At 45.3% G+C, this 18,589-nt stretch overlaps 1 protein-coding gene across 1 annotated transcript in view; it reads right to left on the bottom strand.

Moving 5' to 3' along the window:
• ESPL1 (extra spindle pole bodies like 1, separase) overlaps nt 1–18,589 on the bottom strand; it is a 270,074-nt gene that overhangs the window by 230,860 nt on the left and 20,625 nt on the right. Inside the window, exons 4-9 of the mRNA XM_082244709.1 lie at nt 13,143–13,247; nt 9,004–9,124; nt 8,026–8,162; nt 7,011–7,204; nt 6,654–6,896; nt 6,160–6,304 (exon numbers count right to left, since the gene is read on the bottom strand). Of these exons, the coding sequence (XP_082100835.1) occupies nt 6,160–6,304; nt 6,654–6,896; nt 7,011–7,204; nt 8,026–8,162; nt 9,004–9,124; nt 13,143–13,247 (945 nt within the window). The remainder of the gene's footprint in view (nt 1–6,159; nt 6,305–6,653; nt 6,897–7,010; nt 7,205–8,025; nt 8,163–9,003; nt 9,125–13,142; nt 13,248–18,589) is intronic.

The following is an 18,589-nucleotide window of genomic DNA, read 5'->3' on the forward strand; positions in this document are numbered from 1 at the left end:
ATGGACACAGCTCCAGAATCTTCTTGACGATAGGGTTCTGCCGCCACCTACAGGAGTAGGACACTAGGCAGTAGAAAGCTTTACCATGTCCCAGGGGGTGTACTCCCACTTCCTGCTATAGGCATTCAGTGTTTAAAGCAGTGTTAGAAGAAAAAATAACCCAACTCAATAGAGGGGTGGGTGCTGTGTCCGTCAATGAACATCAGAGAAAAGAATTTACGGAGAGACAAAAATCCAATTTTCTCTTTCGTTTATTGACTGACACCGCTCCAGAAACTTCTTGACCATTGGGACGTCCCAAAGCAGTGCCAAAAACGTGAGGGGTAAAAAAAAAAAAAAAAAAAAAAAAGATTCCAACAGGCTAAACCTAGCTCACCAGGTAACATGGAGCTCAACCAGGAACAACTAGAGCCCACCTAAAATATAATACACCCTCAAATCCTCTCAAAAGAGCAGCCTGCAAAACTTTGCGGCCAAAAGCAACATTCGCAGACGCCAACACATCTACTTTGTAAAATTTTGTGAAAGTGTTCACAGGCAACCACCTTGGCCACCTTGCAAACCTGCATCACTGACGCCGGATGGCAGAGGGCCCAGGAGACACTAAGCGTCGGCGTAGAATGCGCCTTAACAGGGAAAGGAGGAATCTGACCCTTGATTGAATAGGCCTGCACTACCGTCTGTCGTTGCCATCTGGAAAGAACACAGTAGACGCGGCCAACCCTTTGCGAGGTCCATCCGTGAGGACAAAAAAAAAAAAAAAAAGTGTCTGATTTCCTAAATGACTCAGTTGCGACCAGGTACACCCTGATCGCCTGAACCACAACCAGAGAATGAAAGGCAATCTCCTTAGGATGCTTAGGACACAGGGAAGGCAACACAATGTCGTCATTCAGACGGAAACCAGAGATGATCTTAGGAAGAACGATTGACAAGGGCGAAGCACCACTATCTCTGAACCACCAAATAAGGTGGACAAGACAAAGCTGCCAGCTTGGGGCACCTTGCATTCGTAGGTAGCCGCCACCAAGAAGGCTACCTTCTAGGACAATGTAAACAGGGGAATCTTGTGAATATTTTCAAAAGGTGGTTTCTGAAGAACCGATGGCACCAAATGATGTCCCCACAGAGGCAACAGACCGCACAGTCGGAGCCAAGTGGCGAACCCCCTGAACAAAAGGTGCGAACCAAGGAATGCGTAGCCCAAGGACGTTGAAAGAAAAAAATTAAAAAATCGCCAAAGCCGAAACCTGACCCTTGATGGTACCCAAGGCCAGGCACTGTTCCACATCTCTTTGAAGGAACGCCAAAATTCGAGCCACCGAAAAGGAACAGGGAGAAACCCCCAAAGACTCACACCACGCAATGTACGAATTTCAGACGCAATGGTAAATCTTCCTAGGAGGTAGATTTCCTGACTTTTAAACAACGTGGGAATCACCGGGTCAGACATCTCCCTATACTTCAGCACCTGGCTTTCAACAGCCAAGCCGTTAAAGCCGGTAACTAAAGCAGGATGGAAGATAAGCACTTGGGCCAACCGGTCTTCCCTGAGAGGGAGTCTCCAAGGGACATCGGCAACCAGCCGTACCAGGTTGGCGTACCAAGACCGACGAAGCCAGTCTGGGGCTACAAGGGTGACCGGAATTCCTTCTGGCTAGATCCTTCGCAGAAGTTTGAGAGGGGGAAAGGCGTAGATCAGACAATATTGCCTCCAAGGAGCCACCAGTGCATCCATGGCATTGGCATGAGGATCCCAACACCTTGCAACGAAGCTCTGCACCTTCCTGTTGACAAGAGAGACCAACAGATACACCTCGGGAGTTCCCCACTGGAGACCGTTGATGAAACCCCTCGGATGAAGTGACCAGTCTCCTTGGTCCAAGGCCTGTCGACTGAGGTAATCCGATCGCCAATTTTCCTCCCCAGGAATATGCACAGCCGAGAGCACTGAAACTAAAAGTTCCACCCACCATAGAATGCTGGCTAATTCCCGAGCGGTTTGGACCTTTTTGGTGCCCCCTTGATGGACATATGCCACGGCCGTCGGATTGAATCTCTACCGGACACCCCTGACGGCGAACCGTCCAATGGGCCATAAAGTCTGATCGCCCAAAGTTCCTATACGTTGATTGGAGGAGTCTAGGCTATTAGAGTCCAAACCCCAAGCACAGGCCGTGCCCAAAACACCTCCCCACCCATACAGGAAGGTGTCCGTGATGATCACTGTGCAGTACAGGGGAAGGATTTTCCCTGCCGAAGAGCCGGTCAGCGAAGCCACCAAATCAGGGACACTCGTACCCCGGCTTAACAGGATCAGATTGTCCAGAAATTGGATTCTTATCCCACTTGGCATGAATCTCCCTTTACAGGGGTGGCATGAATCTCCCTTTACAGGGGTCTCATATGAAACTGTGCAAATAGAACTGCCTCAAAAAGGTAGACACCATCAGGCCTAGCACCCGCATGCAAGTCCGGAGAGACGTCCAACTGCTGGACAACAGAAGTCGAAAGGCATCCTGCAGTTTCTGGAACTTGTCCAGTGGGAGAAACACCCTGGCTGAGGTCGAGTCAAGAGTCAGACCCAGATAGTCCAACGGAGGGGGGGGGGGGGGGGGGGACCAGAACAGACTGCAGGAGTTCAGGTGGATTCTGAATTTTCAGAAGAGTCCGCACAGCGATGTCCAGGTTGTCCTGTAGAGCAGTCCGAGACTCTGCTCGTAGAAGATCGTCCAGGTATCCCAGCAGCGTAATCCCCAGCTGTCGCAACAATGCTAACACCGGAACCAGCACTTTTGTGAACACCAGAGGAGCTGAGGCGAGACCAAATGGTAACGCCGCAAATTGATAAGGCTCCTCGCCCATGGCAAAACGAAAAAAAAAAAAACGCTGATGCCCGACATATATGGGCATATGAAGGCAAGTGTCCTTGATATCGATAGAGGCCAAAATATCCCCTTGATGAAAAGATGCTACTACCGTGCAAATGGATTCCATCTGGAATTTTTGTACTCGCACAAAGCGGTTCAAGGCCTTGAGGTCCAGGATTTGACGAACTTTGCCTTCCTTCCTGGGAACAGTAAATGGGTTCGATTAAAACCACTGAACCAGGTACAATGACCCCTTGTAAGAGCAGATCCTGCACGGCCCCAAGGAGAGCTCGCAGGCGATCCGAGGACAAACGCAGGTTGGAAGGGAAGAACCTTGTCGGAGGCCAAGTCTGAAAGTCGATCTTGTAGCTGGAATCAGCTCGTGGACACACCTGTCTTGAATCAAGTAGGTCCACGGGTCCGGAAAGAAAAAAAGACAACCCTCCACCCCAGATATGGATGAAAGCCCCCTTCAGGCAGAAGAGGGCTTGCCCGCAGGTCTAGAGGGATCCGCCCAGGGCTTATCAGACCACGTCCTCTTCGAACATTCGGAGGGGGTTCGAACTGGTTTCGATGATTCCTTGTCCTGAGAAATGAAAGGGCCGCCTGTGAGCCTAGAAGAAAATGGCCACGTTTGCGACGAGACTCCTTGCTCCTGGCAGCCTGTAGGAGAAGAGAACCCCCCCACCGTAAGACCCTTAATGATCTCATCCATGGAAGCTCCGAACAAGCGATTTCCTAGAAAAAAAGGAGATCAGACAGGACCTTCTTGAAAGCCTGGTCTGCAGACCAGTATTTGAGCCATATCATGCGCCGAAAGATCACCACTGTTACAGATACCCTGCAAACTAATATGAGAGCCACACCCAAAGAGGCATCACGGATGAACTGCAACTCCTGGACAAACTGGCCAGCTCTGAAATCAGGGGAATCTGTTCCCCTTTCAAATCCTGGCGTCAAAGCTTTGCCCATTCCGTTTAAGGTCTGGGAAACCAAAGTTATGGTAAAAAACACTAGTCTAAGGATGGAACCTGCCATGGTTAAAAAAAAAAAAAAAAAAAAAACAGTATCGGACCAGAGATTCAGCTCTCTTGTCAAAAGGGTCCTTCTAAGACGGCGAGTCCTCCACCAAGATAAGGGTGGCTTTATTTAACCTGGAAACCTGAGAATCCACCATAGGCGGTACTGGTTTTTTTTTGTTTTTTTTTTTTTTAACAGCGACTCTTCATACAGATACCTTCTAGCAAAATGCATAGGCACCCCGACAGAGCACTTAGGGAAACCCCACTGACCCGCGACAATCCTATCAAAATAGGTGGCAAAAGGGGAAAACCTTTGCCCCCTTTGGAGGATCTGTGGGTACTGAAATGTACCGGCGTCTCCGACGCAGCAGTAGATGCGTCCTCCAGTTTTAAAGTTTTAAGAACCAGTCCAATCAGTTTATCCACCAGCGCCTTTTAATGCGCGGCCGTAGTGGAAGAGGAATCACCCTCACAATCAGAGCACTCAGGGTGCGTGGATGCAGACCCAGTAGGGTGACTGGCATCCGCGGCAGCCAGATCAACCTCAGAAACTGCGGAGACAGAGGATGCAGATGAAAGCGCGGGGGGTGCAAGGTATGGGTGAATGGATGGTGGTCCACAGGGGGACCCCAATAAATGAGGGGGGGCACTATGTGGGAAGGAAGGGAACCCGGGTGTCGGACCGTCACTGGGAGGGGCACCTGTCCACCTCAAAAGTCCACCAGTGGAACCATGGAAACCGGGTGGGCACCACTCCAGACAGACCACCGCACCATTGGAATGCGGGTGCTGCAGGCAACAGGTACGCTGCGACTCAGGTCGTGACCAGGTCTATCTGTCCAAGTGTGACGTTTAACTTGTCGGACAGCCCCCGTCCAGTGGGGCTATGTCACGGCCGACCTAGCGTGGAGCTGAGGTCCGGTCGCGCTCGCTGGCCTGACTGGGTAGACCATAAGGTTCTAGAATATCCAGTCCGTCACCCAGTCTAGCAGTTGATTGTAGTTCTCACAGGAACAGAAAATAAGAGGAAAAAAATCAAGTTTAAAAACATGCTAGGATCAGAGATCCCAGCAAGGAACTAGGTCCTGACTAGGCAGAAAAAAAAAAAAAAAAAAGGAACGCCCATAGCAGGAAGTGGGAGTATACCCCCTGGGACTGCCCCATAGGCGTGGTAAAGCTTTTTCCTGCCTAGGTGTCTTAATCCTGTAGGGAGCATAATAACTTAATGGTCAAGAAGATTCTGGTGTCTTGTCAATGAATGAAAGAATTTTTTCCTGTCAGTTTCACATACCACAATAGCTTGCATTAGTTACATATGTATATTCTATATTTCACATGTTAAAATTTTTTGAGATTGGTGCAATCAATATTTGCCATTTCTACCTATATGATTTACCACAAGACTGCTTTCTAAATGAATAATTTTATGATTGGGAAAGGAAAAAGGCTTATGGCTGTAGCAGAGGCATACGGTATGTACATTTTCTCTTATGATAGCTTAAACTAGTTGACGCTTCTTGAATGCCTCTTGGATGCACTTTGTTTAAAAAAAAAAAAAAAAAACATTTCCATAAAAAAAATGTGTTAACCAGCACTAAGAAAGTCACATGTATCTGAAATGTATAGATTAAATAAACTCTACAAAAAAACATCACAATACACTTCAGCAAGAGCTTTTTCTTTTGTTCAAGTGATGGCCATGCAACAATTACAGAAGATATAGCTACTGGTTTTCACCAGCAGAACTGCAACCTCAAACAAAAGAAAAAAAAAATTCAAACTTGTCATGCATATGCAACCAGATTGTGCCCATAAACCCATTTTACACCCCTGATTTGGACAAGACGGGATGGGACTTCACTGAGCATGCATTGCTTAGAACATTGCGGCAGCTCCTAGAGCTTTTTGAAATTTTGTTTGTTTCGTTTATTTTTGAATTTTTTAAGGTGTCCTTCCTGTCCGGATATGTAACACAAAATGAGAGAAAATCTTCCCAAAGAGGAGGTTTCTATAGTTGTTACTGCACTATACTGTATATGTCCCCAGGCAATGATTTTCCCCCACATGCTATCTCTGTCACAATGATCACCAGGACAATAGAGGTGAAACCTGCCTAATTAGGTTTTGGCTAGCACTAAAAACTTGATCAATTTGATACCATTAGTGCTTTTAGGAACATTCCACACACACCATGAAGTCATAGTACACTTGAGTTCTTAGCTGCGCTTTAATACAGGTTATCAACACTATCAATACTAATAACTCACCTCTCGCATATTGGCTTCCAAAGTGCAAATATATTGCCACAAGAGTGCCTGGGCTTTCACATCCAACCACTGTTCTCTGTTTTCTGTAGATTCTGGGATGGACTCCAGAAGTCGAAGGCAATCTTGTACTGCATCTAGAGCAGAACTACAATAAAAATCGACAGGCTTAGTAGGTGCATTGTATTGGATATGAACTTAAAATACATTCATAACCCCCTTAAAGATTGCCATAGGCCACAGCTCCTAAGACCAGGCAGCTAAAACTGAAGCTGCAACGGTGAGGCCAGGGGTAATAACCCAGGGACCCCACTCCCCTGGGCGTGTCAGTCTTTGGCTCTACCTGGTCACTCCTAGTGGGAGGGGCTCATTACCCATCCATCTATGATTTAAAGCAGCAGCTACATCCGGTGGATGAAAGATATACACACACACACACACACACACACACAATAACAGATTTTGATGCAGTCTGTCTTTGCTACATATTAACATACCATTCAGTCTGCCCCGAGTAGTCATGGTAACACAAAACCTGGGCCAACTCAAGCAGGTATAGAGCACGGCGACGATGTAGTTGGCTGTTCTCAGCACACAACTCCAACAGATCACATATAGTATTATAACGCTCCTGCCCTGTATCACCATGGACAGACTTGAAGCCCTTAAGCTCTTCTGCAAGGAGAGACACCATCAGCTCTGGATCCACCGGATGATCAGAAAATCCATCCTTCAGAGTGCTATAGATAGATAAAGGCAAATGCAAAACAGGCTCAAAAAAGATCCACAGTATAAAAAATGATTAAAGAGTATATAGCCCTATCAACTGAAGACATCCTGCCGTTATTACTTACTGCAGTCTTAGATCTTCATCTCCATTCCTTGCACCGTCAATTTTGAGTCTGACCCAGACTGCAACTGGCTCAGCCATTTGCTGCAAGATTTGACCTCGCAGAGCTCGTAGCCACAGGGTCACAGCTGCAAGGCCAAGAGCTGTGTACCCAGCTTTCTTGCAACTCTCTACATGCAGCTTGAAACAACGGTGCAGCTGTAAGAAACCAAAACAAGTTAGCTTCTAATAATCAATATGTATGTGAAATGCTAAACAGCAAAAAGTCAATCTGCTTTTAAAAAGGTTCACTATTCAACAGTTCTTTACTTACCAGAGAACTTTCTCTTGCCTAGAGAGCCAAACAAAACCAGACTTCTAAATATTTTTTAGTAACGAGTGATGTGGAGACTGGCCAAGCTGCTCTTCTAAGTTGTGAACCTCTTTAAATTGCATTTATTTTAACTATGTATGTGAATAGCAACCAGCAAGCCAAATTCTTCTACCAAGTTCTTGAAATAATTACAAAAAATCCAGAACTCTAGCTTTGGCTTATACAGTGAATATGCTGTATAAAAAAAAAAAAAAAAAAAAAAAAAAAAATATATATATATTTAAATATATATATATATATATAGAAAAGAGTAAACCTGAATTGGGAAAGGATTGAGGCAGTCATTGCAGACCTTTTCTAAAAAAATACCTTTTTTAAAAAAAATATTAGTTCACTGACTGTCATGATGATCCAATGGCTTCAATACTTTCTTAGCTACTACCCTAGTAAAAGGTATGCCAAACAGTTATGACCTTACTCTGTAGGTGCTTTTCCCAAAAAACTGTGCAAATCAAGCCAAAGTATTAATGCCAGACTCAGTTGGCAGCCATCATTTCAACAGGAAGGTTAGCAATAATAGCTTCCAAATTTCTCTCAGTACATGAGTGCTCTAAATTGTTTGTGCTACATGAGCTACAGAAGAACTGATAACATATTTGGCCCATTGTTCCTGTCCCCATATTGGTCATAGTAGTAGCACAAGTACCCTTTCCACAGCCATTTCAGGTTCACCCTCAGGATGGCCTGTTGCAAGATATTCACAAATGGGAGATACCAGGTCCGAGGCTTCTTTGTATTTCTTTTGGCTATAGAACCAGAGGGCCAAGTTGTGCACACAGGATGCTGAAAAAAAAAAAAAGGAAAAAGGAAAAAAGAAAAAATGCAAGTGAGCACACAATGACTAACACACACTTCCAAATAATCAGAGGCTCTTGTGTGTTTCATGTCCACGGGACTGAGCATTTTTTTTTTTTTAATTCTTATTTACATTTTTTAAATGACATGTAAAGTAACAAAAGCAAGAAAACCTCAAAACCATAAATGAGCCATACATTAGCACAAGTTGCCAGCGTGGCCCTGATGAAAAATAACGGACTGTCTCAGGAACAGAGCCCACTGCAATCCCAGAAATTATTTTTTTCCCCATAATAGTGTTATATGTAACTGACTACCGTAGCCAGATATATAATCAAATCTTCACACATAGAACTCGCATGTAAAACCATCTGATACCCATCCCCATCACACGCAACATGAAGCCCTACAAAACAAGACTACGCCCCTAGAGCAATTCTAGGGGGTATACTCCCACCTTCCTGCTATAGGATTTCAGTTTTGTAACAAGCAATGTCGCAAGAATACATAACCCAACACAGAGGGGTGGGCACTGTATCCATCAATTAACGTCAGAGAAAAGGATTTTACGGTAAGATAAAAATTTAGTTTTCTCTTTCATTCATTGAAAGACACAGCTCTATATTTTTTTTGAACCTTGGGACATCCCAACATAAGGGGTGGGAAAAACCAGCAACAAACATGACATCCGCCTTCCCATCAAGGTCAATGGGTGGCTCGATCGTATCCGCCTGAAATACGGACCGGATCAGTCTGATTGTGTGAAAGGGGCCTTACATTTCATATTTGAATTCCCAAGGGGTTCACTCAGAAAACATTTAAGAACTACCTGTTATGTTTAAAAATTCTGCTGCATGTTGACCAGAAAGCCCTTGGACTGAAGCCAGCATTTTGCATACTGTGTCTTTACAAGCGTCCATAATACAGCGCAATTCATCATCAGTCATGTCCTGAGGGGAAAAAAAAATAAAATGAAAGTTAAAAAAAAAAAAAAAACAACATACAAACATTCGTCTCCATACACATCACTAATTTAGTGTTAATAAATGTACCCTTGTAATTAAACTTTCAGCTATAATGTATTTCTTCCCAAAAAAAAAAAAAAAAAAAAAAGCAATTAAAAGGGTTCTGTACTGGTTTTTAATAGTCGAAACCAGTCTTGGGAATGATCTATAATGAAGGCAGAACCTGCCACAGCCCAATTTAAGCTAGACATATCAATATTTCCAATCAATGGATGGAAAAATTCACTTTATGGGCTATCCAAAGTGTTCTTACAGATCAATTTTTAGGTTTCTTTTAATCAGTTAAGTATACAGCCCATCTGTATGCCAAAAAAACAAGCAGACCTTCCTAGAAACTAGATGCCCCAATGCCCACTCCACTAGTGTTAGATTACAAGAGCAGTTGACCACCTGCCCAGCCTTTGATCAGGCTATACAAGGACCGCTCCCCATCTGCAATTGAATGACCAACTCCAGACACTGAAATGGTATTGAAAGGGGTGCCCCCTCTTTTCACTGAATTTTTTGGACATTCCTCCAATATCTCAGACCCAGACGATATAGAGGCCTCATGGATACAATCACAAGGTGGTGGCATATGCCGAGTACATTCTTTTCTATATGACCACTCCGACCATTTTCCTACCAGCCTTCCTGAAAGAGCTGTACTTTTCCAGCCCCATAATGAATTTGAAATTCAATAGGGAGCAGTTGGGCAGATCAGTTGTGTGGATCAGGCCATTCAAAACCAACAGTCTTTTCAAATTGAACTCTTTTGATCATAGGACTCCATGAGAACAGAATAGATCTTAACAAAACATTTGGCATTGCGTGGGTTTGGAAGATGCAATGTATAAAAGATGAATGCAAATTCTTCTATATTTGTTACACCTACTCGCATCCCCCAGTCAATCTTTAGATCAGTGCCAACTATCAGATTTAAGTGCCAAGGAAAGGCTGTACATATCAGTATAAAAATGGAATTTTTGTAAAATCTTACCGTAAAATTCCTTTCTCCGAGTCCTCCGACAGTCGCCGCCCACTCATACAGTCTTCACTAATGGGGTATTGATTCCTCTCCGCAGGAGTATCTAGGCATAAGACTTAAGAACAAATCATCTACATAGTCACACCCATGGGGGCTGTCCCTCTGGTCCAATACCCCCCTGCAATAGCCATCCCAACTCAGTTTGGTCGCAAGCAGTAAAGTGTAGAAAAAACCCCAGAAGAGGGGCGGGGGCGGCGACTGTCGGAGGACTCAGAGAAAGGAATTTTACGGTAAGATTTTACAAAAATTCCGTTTTCTCTTACGTCCTCCGACAGTCGCCACCCACTCATACAGTCTTCACTAATGGGGATGTCCCAAAAGCAGTGTAGACAGGAGGGGTGGGCAACGCAACCGTCAGAAAGGCAACGCAGTACCCACATCAGAGAAAAGAACCTTACAATAACAGCAAGGGAACCTCCTGGGCAACAAAAAGCTCAACGGGAGCCACAACCCAGGAAAGCAAAAAACCAAGGGGTAAACAACCCCAACAACCAGAGACCCGCACAAAACCAGGGTCCCCTATGGTACTGCCGCACAGAGAACTTTGCGGCCAAAGGAGGCATCAGCTGATGCAAGAACAATCAATCTTGTAAAATTTGGAAAAGGTGTGCACTGACGACCAAGTCGCAGCCTTGCACACCTGGGCCACCGAGGCCTGAAACAGGAAAGCCCAGGACGCTCTCACCGATCTGGTAGAGTGTGCCTCGACAGGGAAGGGTGGTACCCGTTCCGTCAACTAATAGGCCTAACTAATAGAACTAATAGGCGCACTTAAGACCATTGTATGGCACTGGTGCCATTTCCTGTTAAATGGTCAACTGCATTATGGCGCTGGACTGGAAGCTGGGTTTCAGGTTTTGGCAACATGACGAGGATACTGGACATTACCTCAGACTAGACCAAAATGGCGGTGAAAACCAGAAGTGACGTTCCGCTGCCCGTGTTGTCCCCAATCAGTGGAAATCTGATATATGGTGGAGACTGCATTACGTATGGGTAAAGCAGGTCCTATTTTCAATGCTCCTGATGTGCATGGCGCGAAACGAGCTTGATTGAGAATATTTTTTGCACTTCAATTTGTTATTAAGGACACATCACTTGTGTATTTACAAGAGAGATTTAATTTCACATTTTATATTTACAGTAAAACCTTGGTTTGAGAGTAACTTGGTTTAAGAGCGCTTTGCAAGACAAGCAAAATTTTCAAATAAATTTTGACTTGATATACAAGCGATGTCTTGATATACAAGTAGCCTCAAGTCACAGCTAAGTATAAAAGAGAAGAGAGGTGCCTCTAAGTGTAGCGTAGCAATATGGTTAAATTTAATGAAGGTACAACATTTAGCAACTCACATGATTGATGATTGGAACAGGCACATCTAAGGATGCAGGCATTCGGGGTAAAGCTGTCCACATAGACCGTCCTCCTCACCGCCATCTACGTCATCCTTTCCATGCTGCCCCTCGCTTTCAGATCGCTTTACTGCAGGGTGGTCTTCGCGGTCAGGATTACAGACTGGCAGCTGGCGGTGCAGAAGATGGTCTATGTGGACAGCTTTACCCCGGATGCCTGCATACTTAGCTGTGCCTGTTTTATTTATCAACCATGTGAGTTGCTAAATGTTGTACCTTCATTAAATGGAACCATATTGCTACACTTAGAGGCGCGTCTCTTCTCTTTGATACTCTGTAGCTCCTGCTGGATTTTGCTTCTAATCCCCTTATGGAAGTGGCTATTTGTGGATGGACATTTTATGCAACCTATCGCAATGCTATAATCTTTTTATATGGACTATAAACTGAAGGACTTATGAATAAATGGTTGTGGAACGAATCATGTGAGTTTCCATTATTTCTTATGGGGAAATTTGCTTTGATATAAGAGTGCTTTGGATTACAAGCATGGTTCCGGAACGAATTATGCTCGCAATCCAAGGTTTTACTGTATTTTGAATGCACTTACAGTTCTGCAATATCATTTTTATGTTGTTCATATAATAACTGTTGGTAAATTTGCACTAATTGCATGCAGCTGTTATTTTAATTGAGCTCCGACAACACATTAAGTACATATCCGTATAGCGACCTTAATTAGACCCAAACTTGGGGGGGTTGGTTGAGCTTTAAGGGTGCTGCCCTTTACACCTGTGCATATGGCAGGAGTGTTAAATTGGTGCAGATATGGAGCACACAATTTGTGGGTAAACTTAGAGCCGGACTTTTCACCATTATCTCCCGTAACAGCCCCACGGACAAGAAGGGCACAGTAGAAGCTTTGAACTCAGCTTAGGTTGGAGCAACATTGCTTGAGACAATTTGATATTAAAATTACTTGACCTGCAGTTTACCCTCTATGACACCTACCATAAGTCACCTGGAACTTGCCCCAGAACTCTCAGATGGAGTGTTAAAAAGGAGTTCATTTTGTAAATAATTTTGCAGGGAAAAAAAAAAATTAAAGTCCCAGCATGGAGCACTGCACTGGGAATTGTTTGTTTTTACAAATTGTGGGCAGGAGTCAGAGCAAGTCACACATTTTCCAATTATCCCTGGGGACCCAAGCTATCATTGACAGCCAGGATATAAAGCCAGCAGCCAATTCTGTATTACTAAAGGAGGTAGGTTAACATGGCATGTTGGGGAACATTTATAGATTGTGGGCAGGTTTGTAGTCAGGGCAACTGGTACAAGAGTAAGGGTATTACCAGGGTTGGTCTTGATATCCAGTAGTCACTTGGCCTCTGTATAGCATTTCTATCATGTATAACAGCAACTTTGTACAACTGTATTAAAGTACACACTCAATACATTTAGATTTCTACCAGATAAGTAATTTCCAGAAGTACCAAAGATAAATACAGAGGTTGTCCTGAGGTACATATACCATCAGGGAACCTGCACTCTAGACTAACATACCTTACAGGTTTGAAGGGATGAGCATACTGCATTAGTGAATTGCTGAAGGCCACAGAATTGCTGCTGTTTTAAGGTTCTCAGCTGCCGAGCCCCATCTTTAGGAACCTAAAAATAAATAAGCACATTATATACATACATACGAGCTGCGCGATTCTGGATAAAATGAGAACCAGAAATTTTTGCTTAGAATTAAGGACGATTTTCTCCCGATTCTCGGCATAACATCTTTCACATAAAAAAAAAAAAAAATTGGGCTAACTTTTTTTTTTATTTATCTTTTTAAATTCATTAAAAGTGTATTTCCCCCCCCCCCCCCAAAAAAAAACTGGACTTCTGCGCAAACACAGTGTGACATAAAAGATGCACTGATCCCAATTTTATTCTCTAGGGTCTCTAAAATCTCTCCTGCATTCATTTGATCTAAAAGAACAAAATGATACACTGTAAAAATAAGATTTTTGTAAGATGTACAATCTACGGTATTTCTCTGATGGCCATCAACAGACGCAGCCTCATTTCCATGAGCTGAGTGGGTTTATGCTCCTCCCATCAGTAGTCGTCTATGCAGGAAAATTTGACTACACACGACCAAGGGGCTGTCCCTCCAGGCATAAACCCCATCAGTTTATTTTAACCCCTTGCCGACTGCGCACAGTATATTTACTGCGGCAGTCAGCCCCTCACAGGCAGAGCGACGTAGGTCTACGTCGCCAGCCTGTGAGGCTCTGGGAGCAAGCGAGCGCCGCCGGAGGCGCGGTCACGGGACCCCCCCCGCGTGTGACCGGCAGACCTGATGTCCGCTGGTCACTCGGCGATCGTCGGGGGAGAGGGAGAAAGGCAGGCGGCTAGTGTAAACAAGCCACCTGTCATTCTCCCCTGTGTAGAAACAATGATCATACGGTTCTACTATGTAGGACCGTTGATCATTGTTCCTACACCTCAAGCCACAGCCAATCACAGTTAGAATCACGCCCCTAGGGACACACAGCATCTCCCTCTCAGTTAACCCCTTCACTGCCAGTGTAATTTTACAGTAACTGTGCATATTTATAGCACTGATTACTGTAGAAAATGTCACTGGTAACCCCAAAAGTGTCAAAAAATGTCAGTCAAGGGTCCGATCTGTCCGCCGCAATGTCGCCAAAAAAAAAAAAAAAAAAAAAAAAAAAAAAAAAAAAAATCGCACAGGTGATCAAATACCAAAAGAAAGCCCTGTTTGTGGGGAAAAAAAAAAAAAAGGACGTCAAATTTGTTTAGGTAAAGCGTCGCACAACCGTGCAATTGTCCGTTAAAGTCACGCAGTGCCAAATCGCAAAATACCCCCCCTGGTCAGGAAGGGGGTAAAATCTTCCAGGGCTTAAGTGGTTAAAAGCAGTGAAGACAACATTACCAACCCCAGAGTGCTGCGTCTGTCAAGGGACAGAGAAATAAAAGATTTTACGGTAAGATCTTACAATAATCATATTTTCTCTATTGTTCATCGACAGTCGTAGCCTAATCTCCATGAGCCGAGTGGGACACCCCAAAGCAGTATAGGCATGAGGGGTGGGGAAACGCTACCAGACAGTAACATCGAAAAGGCTAAAACATGGAGCTCAACCAAACAAAAAAAAAATTAAAAAAAAAAAAAAAAGGAGCTCACCCAGACAAAAGACCTCGAAGAGAGAAGTACAAACAAAACAAACATTCTCTTATGAAACAGCAGCCTGAAATACCTCGCGGCCAAAATAGGCATCTGAAGATGCCAACAAAATCCACCTTGTAAAAATCTGGTAAAACGTGTGCACAGACAAACAAGTCGCTGCCTTACAAACTTGTACAACAGAGGCCTGATGGCAAAAAGTTCAAGAGGCACTCAGCGCTCTAGTAGAATGCGCCTTCACAGGGAAAGGAGGAACCTGACCCTTGACTGAATAAGCCTGAACAACCGTCTGCCTGATCCATCTCAAAATGTTCTCAGCTAGGGATGCACCGAAATTAAATTCTTGGCCGAAGCCGAATAATAATAAAATGTTTGGCCGAAGACCGAATACCGAACGCGGTGTTTTGCATTTTTTCCATTTATTTTGCCAATTTTTTGTCCTCCTCTCTCTCTCTCTCTTGTCGTCTCACTCTCTCTCTTGTCCTCTCATGTCTCTCTCTCTCTCTCTCTCTCTTGTCCTCTCATGTCTCTCTCTCTCCCTAAATGTTACTGTAGGGAATGGGATTCAGTGCACACTGCAGCCTTGTACCATAGGGTTAATGTTAGTGACACTGTAGGGATTGGGAAGGATGCTGGGAATGGAAATCAGGAAGCATGCAGGCAGCCTTGTAAATTTTAATTGCAGATACAGGGCACTGGGCAGGTCAGGGTTAATGTGGTAACATCAATTACTCAGTGACAGTCAGTCAGTGTGGACTCAATCAGATTATACAGTGACAGACAGTCTCTCATAGTGGTGGTAGTAGGAGGCTGGAGGTGGACTAGTAGGAGCCTGGAAAGGAACACAGCCGCATACATACATACATTACTCACTCGTGCACTGCAGCCCGCCCCACACATTCAGTGAGTCTTACTCTCCTCCCTAGTTTTTTCAATGGCACATTCAGGAAGCCAATCACGCCGTGAGTAGCGGCACAGCGGAACCAATCAGGTGTGCAGGCACGCGTGATTGGTTCGCTGTGCAGCTAATCACAGCGTGATTGGCTTCCTGAATGTGCCATTGAAAAAACTAGGGAGGAGAGTAAGACTCACTGAATGTGTGGGGCGGGCTGCAGTGCACGAGTGAGTAATGTATGTATGCTCACCGCTGAAGTGTCCCGGCTTCCCCTGCCTAACACGGAAGTCTGTGAGTCCTCCTGTCCTCCTTCGAGTCCCTTCCCCCTGTAAATATCGCCTACGGCCACAGAACGATAGTCAATATCATATCGACTATCGTTCAGCCCTATTATTCGGCACAAAATTATTCGGCCTTTTGACTTATTCGGCCGAACACCGAAAGTGCTATTTTTTCTATTTTCGGCCGAATAATGTTTGGCCGCCGATTATTCGGTGCATCCCTATTCTCAGCAGATGCAGCCAAACCTTTGCGAGGACCGTCCGGAAGGACAAAGTCCGACTTCCTGAAGGACTGTCAGATAAACCCTCAACGCCCAAACCACATCCAGAGTGTGATGTTTAGGCTTAAGACATAAGGAAGGCAACACAATGTCTTCATTCAGGTGAAAATCTGAGATCACCTTAGGAAGAAAGGACGGATTAGGTTGGAGGACCACTTTATCCCTGTGGACCACCAAATAAGACAGAACAACGCTGCCAGCTCAGAGGACTCTGCGGGCAGAAGTGATAGCCACTAGAAAGGCAACCTTCTGCCGCAGAGAAATCTCCCTAATATTCTCAAAAGGAGGCTTTTGAAGAACAAACAAAACCAGGTTAAGATCCCACGGCGGTAACGGGATCTCCTCGGAGGGGCCAGATGACGTACCCCCTGAACGAAGGTGCGAATCAAACTATGAGTAGCCAACGGACGTTGGAAGCAAATAGCCAAGGCCGAAACCTGGCCCTTGACCAAACGCCAAGTGCTGCTCAACCCCTTTTTGTAAAAAAAAAAAAAAAAAAGGCCAAAACCCTAGCTATAGAAAACAAGCGAGGGTGCAGCTGCAGCGATTCACACCAAGAAATGTACGATTGCCACGTACGATGATAGATCTTCTTAGAGGTTGACTTCTTGGCCTTCATAAGGGTAGGAATTAGAGCTGCAGGATATTGGAAAAAAGTACATTGCAATATTTTTTTTTCCAACTAGATATATTGCAATATTGAGAGGAAATAATGGAAGTATTACAGCAGGGCAGCCTTCTTCTGATTTTAATTGCAGATTGCACCATACAGCCAGGGAAGGCCAAGGTTAATGTTATTGTAGAGTTTGACAGTGACAGTCAGTGTGGATTAGGCACAGTCGGGACTCAGTGGTGGCAGGAGGTAGAAGAACACAAGCCTGACATGACATCCGTCCATGGTGTACTGAACTACTCAGTGAACTGACTCTTCGTTCTGAACTGTTACAAATTTACAAGTTTGTATCCAGTTCTTCAGTGTCAGTGAGCTAGGAGCAGCTGATTGGTTACAGGGAGGAGCTGAGCTCCTCACTCTAGGATCATATTACCATCAGCTGGAGAACAAAGCTAGCTGCTGGCAGGCAGACTGAACGCGTGGGACGGATGTTGGCGCTGTCCTGCTACAAAGACTGAGTCATCCCGACTTCTCCCTGCCTAATGCCTTACATCGTTATCGTCGGCGATGTGACAATCGCCCACACCCACAGCACGATAGTCGATATCACATCGACTATCGTTCAGCCCTAGTAGTAATCGCCAAATCAGAGAGACCTCCATCCCTCAACACCTTGCTCTCAACAGCCAAGCCATTAAAGCCAGCGACCGTAAAGCAGGATGGTCCTTGAGACTGTAGATCTTCCCGCAGAGGAAGATGCCATGGAGGATCCACGACCATTTTTACCAGCTCTGCGTACCAAGACAGCCGAGGCCAGTCTGGTGCCACCAGAATGACCGGAACGTCTTCCATCGCCACCCTGCGAAGAAACCTTGGAAGGAGAACGAGCAGATGGAAGGCATAGATCAGGTGATACCGACTAAAGGAGCCACCAGAGCATCTGTGGCGTCGGACAGAGGATCCTGAGACCTGGCCACAAACCTGTGAACTTTCCTGTTTAAGCGAGACGCAAACAGATACATGTCCGGGGTCCCCCACTGGACACACAGAAGATGAAACCCCTTCGGAAGCAGGGACCACTCCCCCTGATCTAACACCTGACGGCTCAAGTAATCCGCTTGCCAAATTCTCCACACCCGGGATGTGGACTGCCCACACCAGAATCTCGGCCACCTCCTTGGCCGCCAGGGCACTCCTGGTGCCCCCTTGATGATTGAAGTAAGCCCCGGTCGTGGCATTGTCTGACTGGACCCAAACCGGGGAGCCATGTAGCAGACTTGTCCAGTGAAGCAGGCAGAGCTTGATCGCCCTCAGCTCCAGAATATTGATCGGCAAGGAAGACTCAACGGACGATCAAGTCGCCTGAGCACAGAGCTTCCCCAGCACGATAGGCTGGTGTCCGTGGTGACCAGTGTCCAAAACACCGGCAGGAAGGATTTGCCACGGCACAGGACAGGTGACTGGAGCCACCAAGAGAGCAGATTTTGTGAAATGGCTCAACCAAATCTTCTGGTCCATTGACCGAGGATCTCTGTTCCATTTTGACAGAATCCCTTTCTGCAGCTGTCTCGTGTGAGACTGGGCAAATGGGACTGCTTTGAAGGTCGAGACCATCAGACCCAGGGCCCTCATGCAAGCCAGCGAGGAGTGATCAGCCTCCATCAGCAATTGGATCGCCCTTTGCAACTTCTAAAGCTTGTCCAAGGGAAGGAAGACCCTCGCCACAGCAAAGTCG

This window comes from Pelophylax lessonae (assembly GCF_965119305.1).
Source record: "Pelophylax lessonae genome assembly, chromosome: 2".
NCBI classification, from domain to species: domain Eukaryota; kingdom Metazoa; phylum Chordata; class Amphibia; order Anura; family Ranidae; genus Pelophylax; species Pelophylax lessonae.